This window comes from Dipteris shenzhenensis, chromosome 23, assembly GCF_047967505.1.
Source record: "Dipteris shenzhenensis isolate YYH24624 ecotype China chromosome 23, Dip_SZ_1.0, whole genome shotgun sequence".
Taxonomy (NCBI): Eukaryota; Viridiplantae; Streptophyta; class Polypodiopsida; order Gleicheniales; family Dipteridaceae; genus Dipteris; species Dipteris shenzhenensis.
In genome coordinates, this window is record NC_141618.1 from 10272838 (window position 1) to 10288931 (window position 16094).

The 16094-nt window shown below is 44.1% G+C and overlaps 1 protein-coding gene across 6 annotated transcripts in view; it reads right to left on the reverse strand.

Annotated features, from left to right (window-relative positions):
- Window positions 1-16094, reverse strand: part of LOC147886971 (transducin family protein / WD-40 repeat family protein) — a 158415-nt gene that overhangs the window by 96542 nt on the left and 45779 nt on the right. For 5 of the 6 annotated variants that reach the window (XR_015543215.1, XR_015543216.1, XM_087394396.1 and 2 more), the window contains exons 7-8: window positions 889-967; window positions 100-652 (exon numbers count right to left, since the gene is read on the reverse strand). Coding sequence is in view for 4 of the 6 variants with exons in the window: in XM_087394396.1 (XP_087250522.1) it covers window positions 100-652; window positions 889-967 (632 nt within the window). In the remaining 2 variants the exon portion in view is untranslated. The remainder of the gene's footprint in view (window positions 1-99; window positions 653-888; window positions 968-16094) is intronic. The other variant, XM_087394397.1, reaches the window with a different exon arrangement.

The window sequence follows — 16094 nt, forward strand, 5'->3', positions numbered from 1 at the left end:
TATAACATTCCCAAGTTGACTGAAGAGGAAAGCACCCAACTTTCACTAAATTACCTTTGGATGCGACGACAGGCAATATTAATGGAAAGAAAAACTTACAAGATATGAATTATAAAAGACAGAGAAAAACAAAAAAGGATGAACCGTCGAAGTTTTACTGCTGGCAGCATTACAAAAGAGGCTAACCATCAAATTGTCCGAGCATCCAGACTTGCCACCAGTGCTCTCACCACCACCATACACATAGAGATGCCCATTCACTCCTTCCATGCCCTCACCTCCACTGGCAGCGCACCATTGTAGTGCCAAAACTGGTGACCTGGTTGTACTTGGTGATATTTGAAGTTTAAGCAAAGGGACACTAGACTGTGTGGCCGAAGCTTCTTGATCAGACAGCCTGTTGGATGTGATAGCCAAATCCCAAAACCAGATGTCACCATCAGTATAGCCAACCGCCAACAAATTCCCAAATGGATCAGCCCAGCAAATACAGCAGATATCTTTCTCTTCGCCCTCCTCATCACTCAAAATACATGAAGATCCTCCATCGAATTGATTCTGTTGATCTACCCCTGTGGCTCTTGCTCGTATTACTTGGGCCTCGTAGATTCCCCATAAAATTATGAGCCCATTGCCATAAGCAATCAAAACCCTGCATGTATAAATATTTCAAGTCTAAATCACAATTGCTGAATGAGCCATGAAACAACCCAAGCAACCCATCACAGAAACTTTACAAAGGAAAATCTTCAGCACAATCATTTACAAAAAATGAGTTACCGCAATCTATCCCTTCCTATAACCATCAATGTAGTACACAAAAGCTCAATTATTGAAAGTCTTCTTAATAAAAATATAACAAGACTGGATTCTGTTCATTGTATCTACCGGCTGTGATCTGATTCAGGAAATGGTAAAATGCCCACTACTGACGCATCACTATCACAAGGAGATCCTGCTAGTCCTCCTGTACAGAGAGTGACATAATGCTAGCATCAGTACTGATTATGTCTTGCAAGAGACATTCTTGTTTGATGGTGACTTAAAAAAGAAAATCACACCATTTTCAAATAAAATCTCTCTTTCAGCATGCTTGCAGATTTTTAGTTCAAATTCGACAACGAAAAAATCCTCATCCCATGCCCCCCCCCAAAAAAAAAAACAATGGAAGAACTGACACCACCAATCAAGTAATCAACACACCCAATCCCATTATGTGTTCCATCCTATCAGGATAATGCACGGATTTAACACCAGGGAATGCATACAGGATTGCAAAAACGTTGGTAAAGACCTCAAACATCAGACCTGTGGGGTTTTCCTCCTCAAGGCCCAGCCCAGAAACATAGAACCAGCTCATTCAAGCGCAGAGGAGAGTACATGAGGAACCGTCAGAGCCCAATTAGAGGATGATCAAGGACTTTTTCTTTGGTGGCCAGAGCTAGGGGAAGCAGGCGACTAGACAAAATAAAGACCCGAAAGTGCACAACTCGACATCGAGAGGACACTCACATAAGGACTGCAGACATCTCCTCTCTACTCATTGATCTAGGGAGTTTGACTTTGGGTCGTCCTCTCTCACGGACGATAGTGCAATGTATCTATTTTCTCACCTCAGACACTAGCCTTGCGTATGGCTGCCCGTTTTTTGCAGCCCCACCACTTAGTTTCATTGTATTTGGTTTTTTTTAGTCTTAAAAATCTTTGTTTCATAAACGTTAATAAAATCTCTCTCTCTCTCTCAGACTCCGTGACACCTGGACTTGTATCTTTGCATTGGCATATTGTACTCATCCCCCCATTTTGCACCTAGGGGCGGTTTCCTTGCATCTAGTTTACTTTGTATTTAGGCTCAGATTTGACATTATGTACTTTCACTTGCATTGTATTGCGTAGCACTTAGATGATATTCGACGATGCCTCTTCTTTGTGGCACGTTGATTTTGTGCTATCTTGTATGCAAAGTTCTTGATGTCCCATGGGCCCATTTTGGCCTTTAGTGGACAATAATACACTTTCTTTCTTTCTTTCTTCTCTCTCTCTCTCTCTCTCTCACACACACACACAGAGTGGACTATCTATTGGGTTCCTTGGCCTTTACCTCACGGATATAGGACTTTATTGTGCCCCCTCCCCCACTCGGTGCTGATCACTCGTACCTAGCCTTTTGTATCTCTACCTTGATGGCTTTGAATTGAAACATTGAACTCCATGTGCATATAGATGGTTCCAAATATGCAGTAGGGAGTGTGCTATGTCAACCTAGCAAGTACAACAAAGACTACCCAATCTACTTTGGAAGTAGGTAGTTAAATGATGCAGAGGTTAATTACACTACCACTGAAAGAGAATCCCTAGAAATGGTCTACAATGTGAAGTATTTTCAATATTAATACATATTGCATATGTCTACTTTTGGACTAATCCCAAAAATCCTTCCCAAATCAAAAGTTGACTTTATGAAAATCTCATTCGAGAATCAAAAGTTTACTTTTTGGCATTGTCATTATGTTGCACTAATAATGCAAAAACTTTGATTAAATCCTGCTTATGTACTTCTTGTTTTTAATAATCCTATTCATGTTTTAAAAAAGTTATGAGTCATTAATTTAAATCCATGAAAAATAACTTACAAAAGAAAGACTTATTAATATAATTAAATCCAAAAGAATGCACTTAAAATTTAATGTAGAAAACTATAACAATCTTGAAGTTTCTAAAAATCAAAAGGTTAAAATAGACAAGAGACATGGAAGACTCTTTTGTGCTCCAAAAATAGTAATAGCCATGCTTGCAATTTTACATTGTCATATGTTTACAAGAAATTCACCCTTTCCACAGTAGTCATGGACGCAGCCATCAGGTCCTTCCCCACGACTCGCTCTGCACGTGCCTCACAAGGGAAGATGCCACAGAATCCTTGGTATGATCATGAGTGCAAAGAGATGAGAGCTCACCTCACACGCGAGTGAGCCCTTGGCCACTTGACATCATCCGAGGCACAGCGGATTTCACGGCAACTAACACGTCGTAAGCGGCAGGCCTTCCTCATCCGTACAATGGACGAGGTGATCAGTTCTTTCCGAGGGGGGGATCCCACCATTGGCTAGGGGTTTCTATCGGAGGGGAACCACCTATACCCATCACAGACCCAGGTGTTTGGCACACTTATGCATGCTCTCTTTATGATGTCCCAATGCAGGCACCACCTAATACGTCCACTATGCCCCGGCCCACCACTTGCCACTTGTTCACTGCACAGAATGTGCGGGCAGCACTCAGCAGGCTTCAAAACCGGAGAGCACAGGACCATGAGGGACTAAAACTGAGCATTTTGATCATGGACAGGAGGTTTCAGCTCCAATACTAGCACAAATGTTCAACCACGCCATATGTCACGGGTTCCCACCCTCATGGAGTACCACCACCATAGTACCGATACACAAGGCAGGCAACCCCATGGATATTGGGAACTATCGCACTCTCATGATTGGCCACACGTTGGGAAAGATCTATGGACCGATACTGGAGAGGGAGATCAACAGCCATACAGGCACATAAGGAGCGTGCTCTAGGGCAAGCAGGTTTCCAGAGACAGCACTCCACTCTAGACCACATCTTCACCTTGAAGGCTATCATTGAGGAGGCGAGGTCGAGACGCAGAAAGTCTACGCTTGTTTTGTAGACTTTCGGAAGGCCTTCGACACTGTCCCACGATCCCGCACAATCAGGAGACTATAGGATATGCAGACTCCAGAGGTTCTGATCTGGGGAGTGGTAAGCCTATACAAGTCAGTTAGAGGGAGAGTTCATGTCCCAGGAGGCCTATCAGACTGGGTTGAGAGCACAACCGGAGTAAAGCAGAGATGACCTCTCTCACCGACTCTCTTTCGGCTCTACATTGATGAGATTACATCTTTCATAGCCGAGGAGGCGAGGGAGCACCACTACCTTTATGATACAGATCCTACTATATGTGGATGACATAGTCCTCCTATCATCTTCGACAGAGGGACTACAAAGGCATCTAGATGCCCTAGAGGTGTTTTACAGAGAGAGAGACCTAATGGTTAACTTTGGGAAGACCAAGGTCATGATTTTCAACACCTCTTACGTAGTGCTTGACCAACATAGCTTTACATACCAGAGTCAGCCAATGGAGATTGTGCAATCCTACACATACTTGGGTGCAGTTTTCACAAGGCCGGTTTTCACCATGACCCACGCAGCCAGAGCACGACTCACACGAGGGCATGGTGCCCTGGCCCAACTAGAGCAACAGTGCTTCCAGGCGCACTTCCAAGATCCACCAATGAAGTGTTGGCTTTTCGACACTCTAGTGAGGCCGACCGCCATGTATGCGACACCTTTGACCACTTTCTGAGAGTATCGGAAGATGGGCTCATCATCAGACCTTAGTATCTCGAGGACAGAGGAGTCTCACACGCACTGAGGATTGCCATCGAACAGATGCGGATCTCGTCCCATCAGTTGAGGATCGAGACAAGGAGAGCTGCACGCATACCCAGAGAGCAGCGGACTTGCAAGTTGTGCACGATGGGGGTAGTCGAGACAAAGGAGCACTTTCTATGTGTCTGTCCAGGCTACTATGAGATCCGAGGGTGCTACCACTGCCTTTTTCAGGAAGGGCACGGCTTTGGTCCACTCTCACGATTGATCACTTCCAGGACCAGGTCTGTATTGGGCTCTACCTAATGGAGATGCAACGACACAGGGAGATACTACTACGACATATCATAGAGCAGGAGGATGGGACCACCGCACCACAGGGTACCGAGGTAGACCGAGCGCAGAGACATGTCACGGATTTCCATGCATTTGACTCAGCCTCGAGGCACTCTAGGATAGAGGAGGAGGAGCTAGCCGACATGAGAGATATATGGATCAGTGGAGGGAGCCGACACAGTGATAAGGAAAAAAAGGAAAGACAACCAGGAATTATGTACTTAACCACGTCAAATAGCTGAGACTTATGATGAGCTGCAATGTGATCAGCTGCAATGTGGGCTCGTAGATGATGAGCTTATGAACCAGGTTCCAGAGCAGATATCTAGAGCACACAAATAACAAGTCAATCTCCCACACAATCCAGCTAAGCTCCCCCATGCTGCCTGCACACTTGTGCGTGATTAAAGATAACAAACCCACAGCCAAAAAAAATAAGCAACTCGCACTTCATATCGATCAGCCCATTAGCTCTCTGCTCAGCTAATCATCCATCAGCCCTATGCTTTTTTTCAGATCATCACACCCCGTTCATCATCACCTTCACGTGTTCAAACACTGCAGCTACATTCCCTGCTAATATATGCTCCTGCGCTACACAAAATTCTCTACTCTCGCAGAGAATCTAGAGCCCATCTGCTCCAAGATTCTGCAATCACGATCCCACCACCCAAGACCAGGAAGTCCTCCACACCGGCCACTTCATAGCTTCACCTCGTCATGAATCCTTCAAACCATCAGCAACACCTCTGACCAGCAGCCTCCTCCACGACTCTCCAGCTTCCTTGCAGAGATCCCCCAGCCAGGTCCTGAAGCTCCCTGTCCGTGAGCTTCATGCCATCTCTCTCCACGCAGCCGCCCCCACCATCCCGAGCTCACTGTTGCGCCCGCCTTCACCAAACTCCTTTGAGAATTACCACACTGTCGCATACCCCCAGCCAAAGGCCTCTCCTTCTCTATCATCCAGAGCGCAGTAGTGACGACGCTTCTCTCCCACACAAAAGAGTTCCCCCACGCTTACAATCGAGTCGCCTCCCCTGCTCCTCCCAGAAGCCACCATCACATTTTTTTCCTCCAGTAACCACCACGTTTCCCAGCTCCTAGCCGCCACCTCGCCTTCAAAAGCTTCTCCATCATCCTCACGTAGCCACGTGCATGCATGCTTCTTTGATATATGCCCTGTTACCTTTGCCTTTTTTTACCACTCTCCCATTAAAAAAATGCAAATATCCCCCCAACGCACATTAAATGCACATTTTGGACCTTTAGACACACAATTCCCACACACATTAGCATGCACATTAAAGCTTGCATGCACCCCTGTACACACACATGAAAAGCCCCTTAACATGGACACCAGAACATATCAAATTCCTGTAACATGCAAGTGCACATCGACTCAGGAAAATATTAAAAAACACTTCATGACTTGACTTTACATGACCCCAAAAATATTTCACTTGACCACACACTAGACACCCTTGCTCTGAAGTCTGGTACAACCACATTGCATTTCATCATTTCCCATGAAGTCCTTACAAAACATACTTTATTGTCTCAAAAAAACTATACATCAATCCATCATGCTTGTGAAAGAAAAATCCACAAATGCCAAAAGCCCACACCTACCCTAGATGTGTACAACTATGTGCCTACCCACAGCTAGATACAATGCTCAAAAACTTGATACAGGTTTTGTCCTATCATTTTGCCCATCCCCCAGTCTGCAGACATTCATGTCTTGCAGATAGGGGTATACAAAATTTGCATTTCTTCATAGATATCCTCATCCATGAGGTCTTCCGGCTTGTCTGGTTTCATCACAGTAGGTCCACTGCTGCCCACACTCATGATCCTATGAAAGTATTTCTTTAGTCTGAAGCCATTGACTCTATTCTTATGCTACTGACCATCCTAATTCTCAAGTTGGTATGAGCCATTTTTGAATTTCTTCGTCACACAAAAAGGTCCATCCCATTTGGTCACAAATTTCTTCTTGAAGGTAGAATCCAGACTACTGTTGTATCTCAAAACTAGATCAGCCTCCCCGATTTTCTTATTCCTGAACTTCCTGTTTGCTCTCTTCTGATTCTCCTCTTGAATTAAAGCATAATGTTCCACCGCCTTTTGTCTGTCTAGTTGTGCTTCCTGCAAATCTAATAACTAGTTTTGGAAAGTAGAATTTGAATTCTCGTTTATCTTCATTAACATCTGTAATGTAGGAATTTCTACCTCCAAAGGTAATAGAGCTTCTTTCCCGTAAACAAGATGAAATGGTGAAAACTGGGTGCCTTCTTTTACTGCAACTCTGTAAGCCCATAAAGCCCAGTGCGAAGCAAGGTCCCACTCCTTCTCATATGTTCTCATGATTTTAGTACACACACCATTAAATTTTTCATTCATCCCATTACATTGAGGATATTAAATTTTTCCCATGATATTAGTACACACACCATTAAATTTTTCATTCATCCCATTACATTGAGGATAATAGGGACTTACAAATCTGTGTTTAATCTTCAGCTTACCACATAATAAATCCATCAGTTCACTCCTGAAACCTGGACCTCTATCAGAAAGCAACTCCAGTGGTACACCAAATCTACAGCAGATATCCTCATACACAAATTTACATACAGATTTTGCATTGACAGCCCGTACTACTCGTGCTTCAGCCCATCTCATCAAATAATCCACAACTGTCAGCATATAACAATTTCCCCTGGCTGTCATGGGTAGAGGACTGATGGCATCTATTCCCCATTTCTCAAAAATATTATAAGCAAGCATGATATTTCTGAGTTCTGGATGTAAGATCCTCTTACTCATCTGCTGACAGTGTAGGCATGACCTGCACCAATGTCTTATGTCTCTCTCGAGGGATGGCCACACATACCCTTCTGTAAGTATTTTCCTCAGCATGATTTTGAAAGCAAAATGTCCTCCATATACTCCCTCATGATTAGCTTGTAGAATACGAAAAACTTCCTCATGCTAGGGAATTCTTTGAAGCACCAGATCAGCCCCTTTCATGTAAAGAACATCATCTATCGGACAATATGAAGTACAGCTTTTAATAAATCTGTATTTTCTTTGTTTCGAAACTTCTTTAGGCACTCTACCAGTTAACATGAAGCTTTCCTCACAAGCAAATGTCTCCCTTCCTTTGTATAAGGGCTCCTACACTCCTACTGCATCAACATAAGCTGCTGTAATTTCCTGCGCAGCATCATATGCATTTATATTCTTACCTCTTTCAATATGCTAGAGTGTCCACGCATCCAATTGATTTAACAGTTTCTTCTTGCGCTTATCCATCTCTTCAAATGAACATGCTTAACCTTCCAGACACCTAAACTTTGCTTCACAATCAACAGAGCATCTCCCTTAATCATGAGTCTCTTAATACCCAGACTAATGCATACTTTCAAACCTTCGAAGAGGGCTGCGTATTCAGCTTCATTATTACTGCTGGCTTCAAGCTGAATTCCCATTCTCCGAATTTCCTTTCCTCTAGGATCATAAATGACAATTCCTCCTGTACTTTTATTTAAACTCTTTTTGTAAGATCCATCAAAGTGTAAAACAAATGCATCCTCTAGTACTTTTTCTTAATTCATGTCAGTGTTCTTCTCCACATCTTCAACTAAAATAGGTCCTTCCTTATAAGTGAGATCAGCCAAGGAAGCTCTGGTAGAGTTCTCAACCAAGAAGGTAAAAGAGTACTCCTGTAACTCTACTATCCATTTAATCATGCTCCTGGAGATGTTTGTACTATTCAACATATGAGGCAGTAGTGAACATGAGGTGAGAACCACCACAAAAGGCCTGGACAATAGATAAGAGTGAAATCTCCTACACGCATACAAGAGGCTAGCCAGGTTCAGCCGCTGAATACTTCCTCTCTACTTCACTCTTCACCCTGCTGGCATAATAGACTGGCCTCATATATCTGGAACCCTCTCCCTGCTACAAAAGAATAGCACCAATAGCATCTGGTCCTACAGATGGATTCACATAAAAAGTCCTGGAATAATCTGGTGGCTTTACACTTGAAATATGAGTCAAGGATTCCTTAACTGCCTCAAACACCTCTTCACTCTCTGTCATCCATTTCAAAGGCTCAGATTTTACCACCTGTTGAAGAGGATACAAAATCTGAGATAACATATGAATAAATCTCGACAAATACTTCACCTTCTGGAGAAAGGTATGTGCAACTACTTGGTATTCTCAGGAGAGGACAGCATAACTAAAGCTTTTACTTTACCTGGATCTGGCTCAATCCCATTCTCAGATACTATATGCCCCAATATTTTAATGCTCGTCTGAGCTAACTGAGTCTTCTTAGGATTTAATTGACCACCATTATTATCAATCTCATAAAATACCTGATCCAGCTTGCCACAGTGCTCCCTTCTTCCACTGTAGACACAGATGTCATCAATAAACACTTTACAAAATTTATCCAGGAAAGCTGATAAAATCAGATCTAAATTCTCCTGATAGTGCGAGGGGCCGTTGGTAACTCCAAAAGGCATTCTCCTGTAACAAAAACAGCCCCAAGGGGTAATGAAAGTAGTCTTGATTTGATCTTCCTGGGCTATGGCTATCTGGAGGTACCCTGAATATCCGTCACACAAGCTGTACATTTCATGACCCGCCATTTTATCAAGAATATCATCCAAAAAAGGCAGAGGATAGTGGTTTCTCTTTGTCACTACATTCAAAGGTTTGTAATCGACACAGACTCTCCATTTGTCTACACCTTTTGGCACTATGACCACAGGACTTATCCAATCAGAGTGAACTACAGGATAAATTATTCTTGGCTTGAGAAGCTTATCTACCTCTTCCTTCAGCACATCTCTCTGTTCCGGGCTTAATCTCCTTATTTTCTGAAAAACAGGTGTGGCACCTTCCTTTAGCTCAATCCTCAAAGGCTTCCCTTTAAATCCCCTGATCTTCTCATAAGAGGTGATGAACAAATTGGGGTATTTCTGCAACATCTTCAAATATTCTTCTTTCTCCTCAACATTGAGATCAGGATTCAATGATTGCTCAATCAACACCTGAGTTGCTTCTTGAGAACATTTGGGCTGCATTAAATCCTTGATAACCTCGAACCTATCCACCTCTTCCTCACCAAACCCTGCTGCCCCCACAAAATCTACCTGCAAATCCTCATCTACCAAATCCACCAATGCTATTGTTCCTTCATCACTTTCTGAAGTCACCAAACTCTCATCCTCACTGCTGGTTTCAGTTCTCTCTTCCTCTTCACTTGCTGAATCTGAAACTTCAGCCCTGCTTACCAGATCGAAATTCAATTTCTTCCAATTCGTATGTACAGAAAAGATTCCTTTTTGCCAATTCTGAATTGCACCTACCTTCCTCAACCACGGCCTTCCAAGAATCAAAGGATAAGCTCCCAACCCAGCAGGCATCACATGACAATCCACTCGACATGAAACACTAAATGCCTCAACCTCCAGGCCAGGTGCTATCCCTAAAGTCTTCACCTTGGAGTGGTTTGCCATTCTGATGCGATAACTAGAGGAGCAGGATATCTTTAGTCCTAATCTCTCCACACAAGCCTGAGTAATCACACAAATCTGTGCACCCCCATCTATATTGGCCTCTCCAAAACCCTTTCCTTTATGCCAGGCTTCTACAGCAAGTAAAAGATTTGGCAACTCTGAGACAAACATCAGCTTAATTGTACCTTTATGAGAGTTCTTCTTTGCTGGATTTACAGCCCGCCTCCATTCTTTTTTTAACTTTGGGCATAGACCAATCATTTGGGCAAATGTAATGTCCAGTTTCCTCCCTGAAAGATCTTCCACTAAATCATAATCTCCCTGCTCCTTCCCCATGGGATAATCTGCAGTTCTTTACTTCCTTCTGGGCTTCCTGCTATTCTTCTTTTGGTAGGTCATCATCTCCTCAGACTGCTTCCCCTTCTTTGCACTTGGACCAACCTCCTCGTCTCTATCTCTCTTCCCTAATGGCATGACATCTTTAACTTCCTCCAACTTCCAGAGGTACTAGGCTGACCCACATCTTTTACTTCTACACTATAATCATTCACCCTATTATTTAACCCTGTTGGTAATGGATAAACATCACCTCCAGCACGAGGAGGCTTATCACAGTGCGTGCTGTAATGTCCCCACTCTCCACAATTAAAGCACTAGACACAAGGTGCAAATGACCCTTGACCTCGTCCTGCCTACCATGGGCCTGAATTATTTGAAGAAGGCATGCTGCCTCTGCCATAACCACCCGATGATCTACCTCTTCCCCTACCATTCATCAAATTCAAACTCAAACTCTTCATAAGCTTCGACATTTTATGAATTTCTTCTTTTATATTCTCCTCCTTCCTGACTTCAAGCTTCTGTATTTCTGGCTTCACATAAGAGAAAATTTCAGGCACATGCTGAACCATTGGCATCTCTTGCATCATTTGTGACAATCTTATCTACTTCCTCTCCTTCTCTTTTGCTACCCTGAGAGCATCCTCATAAGTGACCAGCTCTTTACATTCAATCTTTATCCTAATCTCCGGCTTCAGACCAGCAACCAACCTATCCTTTTTTATGACTCTGGGAGGAACTTCAAGTAATAAGACCACCTGCCATTTATTCCACAACACAGTGAACTTACCGACATACTCATCCACTAACTGAGTCGGCTGTTGCTGCAATAAACATAGCTCTCTCCAAATGCCATCAGGATCTCTAACACACATAAACCTGTCCAGGAAAGCTGTCCTCACCTCTGGATAAGTCGGGTTTCTGTGAGCACCCTGATCATCACGCATCCTTGCAGAGAAAGTCTGTAGCCAAGTTCTCGCTTCTCCCGACAGACAAAAGGATAGAATCTGAAGAAGGACTTATGGAGTATTCTCTCTGGGTCTTCATTGGGCAACCCGTGAAATCGAGGAAATTCATGAGCCATCTCTCCTCTTGACTAACTTATCTCAAACACACTCCCAACCAAAAATACCACCCAACCTCTTGTAGGAAGAAAACACAAATAATTACTCTACTAAAGAAAACTTACCCTGCATCTGACTGGCATTCTTCTTCCTAAGACCAATCACTTTCAAAGCCTTTTGAACCTTAGCACGGAGACGTATCACCCGAAGTTCAACATCAAGGCATCTATCTCTCCTGTGTCCACACTCCCCACATAACTCACAATGAATCACTCTCATGCGAGGCTTTGTCTTCATATTTTCAATCCCTAACCACACAGAAATTCAAGCAACATTCCCCAGCCAATCTTCTGGGCCGTTTTGTCTTGAGTACCCAATCTCAATTCAAAACTCCTCATGTCCCCGGCAGGATCGCCAAAAAGATGATAAGGAAAAAAAGGAAAGACAACCAGGAATTATGTACTTCACCACGTCAGATAGCTGAGACTTCATAGGGATCAGCTGCAATGTGGGCTCGTAGATGATGAGCTTATGAACCAGGTTCCAAAGCAAATATCTAGAGCACACAAATAACAAGTCAATCTCCCACACAATCTGACTAGAACACACACATGAACACACAAACTCTTTGAAAGAGGGGAAAGAAGGCTTTGACTTGTTGTAGCTCTGTGTCAAACAAGAGTTGTTCATACACACAGTCGTTCTTTGTACGACAGATCAACCACACATGATGTATCTACAACACCTCCTTCCAGCAACTTGTATAAGTAAAACAGCTCGTACTTATGCTTCTCGTACGGAATCCTCATGCACAAAGAACCCCCAAGAATGCTCATCCATCGAGTCATCCCCTACACCTATACATTCATGGAACCTCAACGATCAAAGTCCCTATCATGACTTCCGTTCAGTCACTATTGCATCTGCACACAAGCTGTACGTCATACTCAGAATTGTCAGCAGCCACATTACGAGTGCTTCCACCAGCAGCGACAACTCCCAACCTATCTTTTGTTCCAGCTAAGCTCCCCCACACTGCCCGCACACTTGTGCGTGATTAAAGCTAACAAACCCACAGCCCAAAAAATAAGCGACTCGCACTTCATATCGATCAGCCCATTAGCTCTCCGCCCAGCTAATCGTCCATCAGCCCTATGCTTTTTTCAGATCATCACACCCCGTTCATCGTCACCTTCACGTGTTCAAACATTGCAGCTACATTCCCTGCTAATATATGCTCCTGCGCTACACAAAATTCTCTACTCTCACAGAGAATCTAGAGCCCATCTACTCCAAGATTCTGCAATCACGATCCCACCACCCAAGACCAGGAAGTCCTCCACACCGGCCACTTCATAGCTTCACCTCATCATGAATCCTTCACACCATCAGCAATACCTCTGACCAGCAGCCTCCTCCACGACTCTCCAGCTTCCTTGTAGAGATCCCCGAGCCAAGTCCTGAAGCTCCCAGTCTGTGAGCTTCATGCCATCTCTCTCCACGCAGCCGCCCCCACCATCCCAAGCTCACTGTTGCGCCCGCCTTCACCAAACTCCTTTGAGAATTACCACACTCTTGCGTACCCCCAGCCAAAGGCCTCTCCTTCTCTATCATCCAGAGCCCAGTAGTGACGACGCTTCTCTCCCACACAAAAGAGTTCCCCCACGCTTGCAATCGAGTCGCCTCCCCTGCTCCTCCCAGAAGCCACCATCACCCAGTAACCACCACGTTTCCCAGCTCCTAGCCGCCACCTTGCCTTGAGAAGCTTCTCCGTCATCCTCACGTAGCCACGTGCATGCATGCTTCTTTGATATATGCCCCGTTTTTTTTACCACTCTCCCCAAAAAAAAATGCAAATATCCCCCCAAGGCACATTAAATGCACATTTTGGACCTTTAGTCACACAATTCCTACACACATAAGCATGCACATTAAAGCTTGCATCGAGTGCCAACACAATGGAGATGAGGTGGGGCAAGACTCAAGTGATTGGGCAAAGGGTCTAATAGCAAATGTTGGAACTATGGAAGGGCGCAAAGTGGACAAAGACACGGGAGTTTAACCAACATAGAAAGCTCCATTGAATAGTTCCACAATGAAAGTATAACACCTTGGTTATATATTAAACCCAGATATGAGAAAACAAAATAGCTAGAATAATTAAGCTAAGTCTAACCTGCATAACCATGGTCCATACCATTGTAATATTCCTACAAGAACCACAAAAAAGCGAGCTTGGAAAAACTTAAGCAAGGAACCTCCTCTCTCTCACTATCTCCCTCTTGTCGCTCCTTATTCCTTGCCTTCAGCCTCCTACCTCCGTCGCCCCTTCTCTGTAGGTGCAAGTCGACGGCAATGGAGGGGTATAGGTGCAGGTCGATGGCAAGCGAGCTAAGTCTAACCAGCATAACCATACCATTGTAATATTCCTACAAGAACCACAAAAAAGCGAGCTTGGAAAAACTTAAGCAAGGGAGCCATTCTCTCTCACTATCTCCCTGTTGTCGCTCCTTATTCCTTGCCTTCAGCCTCCTGCCTCCGTTGCCCCTTGTAGTCCTAGTATTGATTGGACAAAGGACAAGGACGAGGACCTTGATGATTAAGATGAAGCTAGAGAAACCCGTATCCTACACTCAAAAGGCCATGCTATTATTATGCTTAACTAACTAGATCTACATGTCAAGCTTCTCTGACAATCCTACAAGTTATCACGGACCAAGGTATGGATAGCTGAGGAGCTCAATTGAAGAATAAGGCGAAGGAATTAGCCAAGGTCAAGGCTGCTAGGCAGGACAGAAAATGGGCAGTATATCAGGAAGGCATAGCAATCATTAAAGAATTTAAATCCAAACCGAAAGACTCTCAGTCTTAAACTGATGTATGGCTGGTTATGTTTTTCAGACTATTATGTTTTTCACCCCGTCGCTCAACTCGCCACCTAGCTTAGCTCTCAGCTCAGCCCATAACCCTCCATTTCAAGTTGCAGGCCTTCCTTTTCAAGCCGCGGGCCTTCCTCACTCGAGCATCGGCTAATCATGGGCAGCATCAAGACTAGCACAGGACAGCACCAGCGGCTCCAGCAGCCCGTGCCTCCTACACAAAGGGTCACACACAACAGTAGTAGCAGAAAATGAGTCTCCAGGGGGGGGGGGGGGGGCTGGGCTCCAGGTTGGCTGAAACCCCCCAGTTACTGTTGGGATATCTCAAGGTGTATGCCTCAGGCACACCTTATGTTTCTATGTGTGAGTGCTAGAGGCACAGTTAGGTGCCCACAAGCACAGTTAGGTGGTGGAAAAGCCACATAGGATGATTGAGTGAATCTAGGAGCAGATTGAGGAGATGATTGTGGAGCTCTGAAGTCATCAGTGATGTCAGTGAGCATGTATGAGGTGCCTACTTAAGGACCTCACTCTTCTTCATTCTACAAGCAAGTAATGCAAGTATTCTGATTTTGTGTCAACTCTACTCTCTCCTTTCAGTACTCCAACATGGTATCAGAGCCATTTGATCCTCCTTGAGCCCTAGTTAGGTGCCACATCATCATCTTCTTCTTCACCTTCATCTTCCATCTTCCCTTCCAAAGTCGATTTTGGAAGTGCAAGTTCTCTTCAAACCTGCATTCTCAGCATCTCATCCTTCAGGAGAGTCTTCCCAAGGGCAGGGCGAACCTGCAGAACAAGCTACACGTCGTATCTCGCCATCTTCTGGGCGGCATTATCTCAGGAAGCCGCGACGATCTTTTTCTTGGTTCTCATTGTAGAGAGCCACATTGTCGATTTCCTCTCAGAGGGAGCTGGGCGACAGCACGACCTCCCTGCTCATCAAGTTTGAGCTCTTTTGGAGCAGTATTCGGGCGGATTTCGACGAAAAACCAGTCCAAATATCCTCTGCAATGCTGGGCGACGTGGCCGTTTTCTGCGCAATTCCTTCCTGAGGGAGAAGCTCTACCTATTTACCTTTCTCTTCAGTACAAAAGCCCTCTGAATTCTGATCTTTGCATAACGATTTGGAGCAGATTTCTGAGTTGCCTCTTTGGCCATGAAAGCTTGACTATGCAAGTCTAAGTTTGACCTTGGACAGTCAAAGTTTGACTGATAGTTTGACCAAGATTTATTTTCAGTCTGCTATGCTCATTTTTCTAACATCTACTTGGTCATTTCTTGCTTAGACATCTTGCATTTCAAGATTGTTATTCTTTGAAAGGATTACCTTTTATTGCTCATATTTCACCTGTAAGAGAGAAGACACTACCCAATACTTGGGTTAGAGCCTCTCATGGCTTGCTTATGCCAAATATGTGAAAAGCCAAAACATAAAGCAATGTCTTGTTATGCTACAAAGGATGAAAATGCCAACCTGACTTCCTTATTGAAGATTGCCAAAACAATGGTTGCCAAAAAAGGAA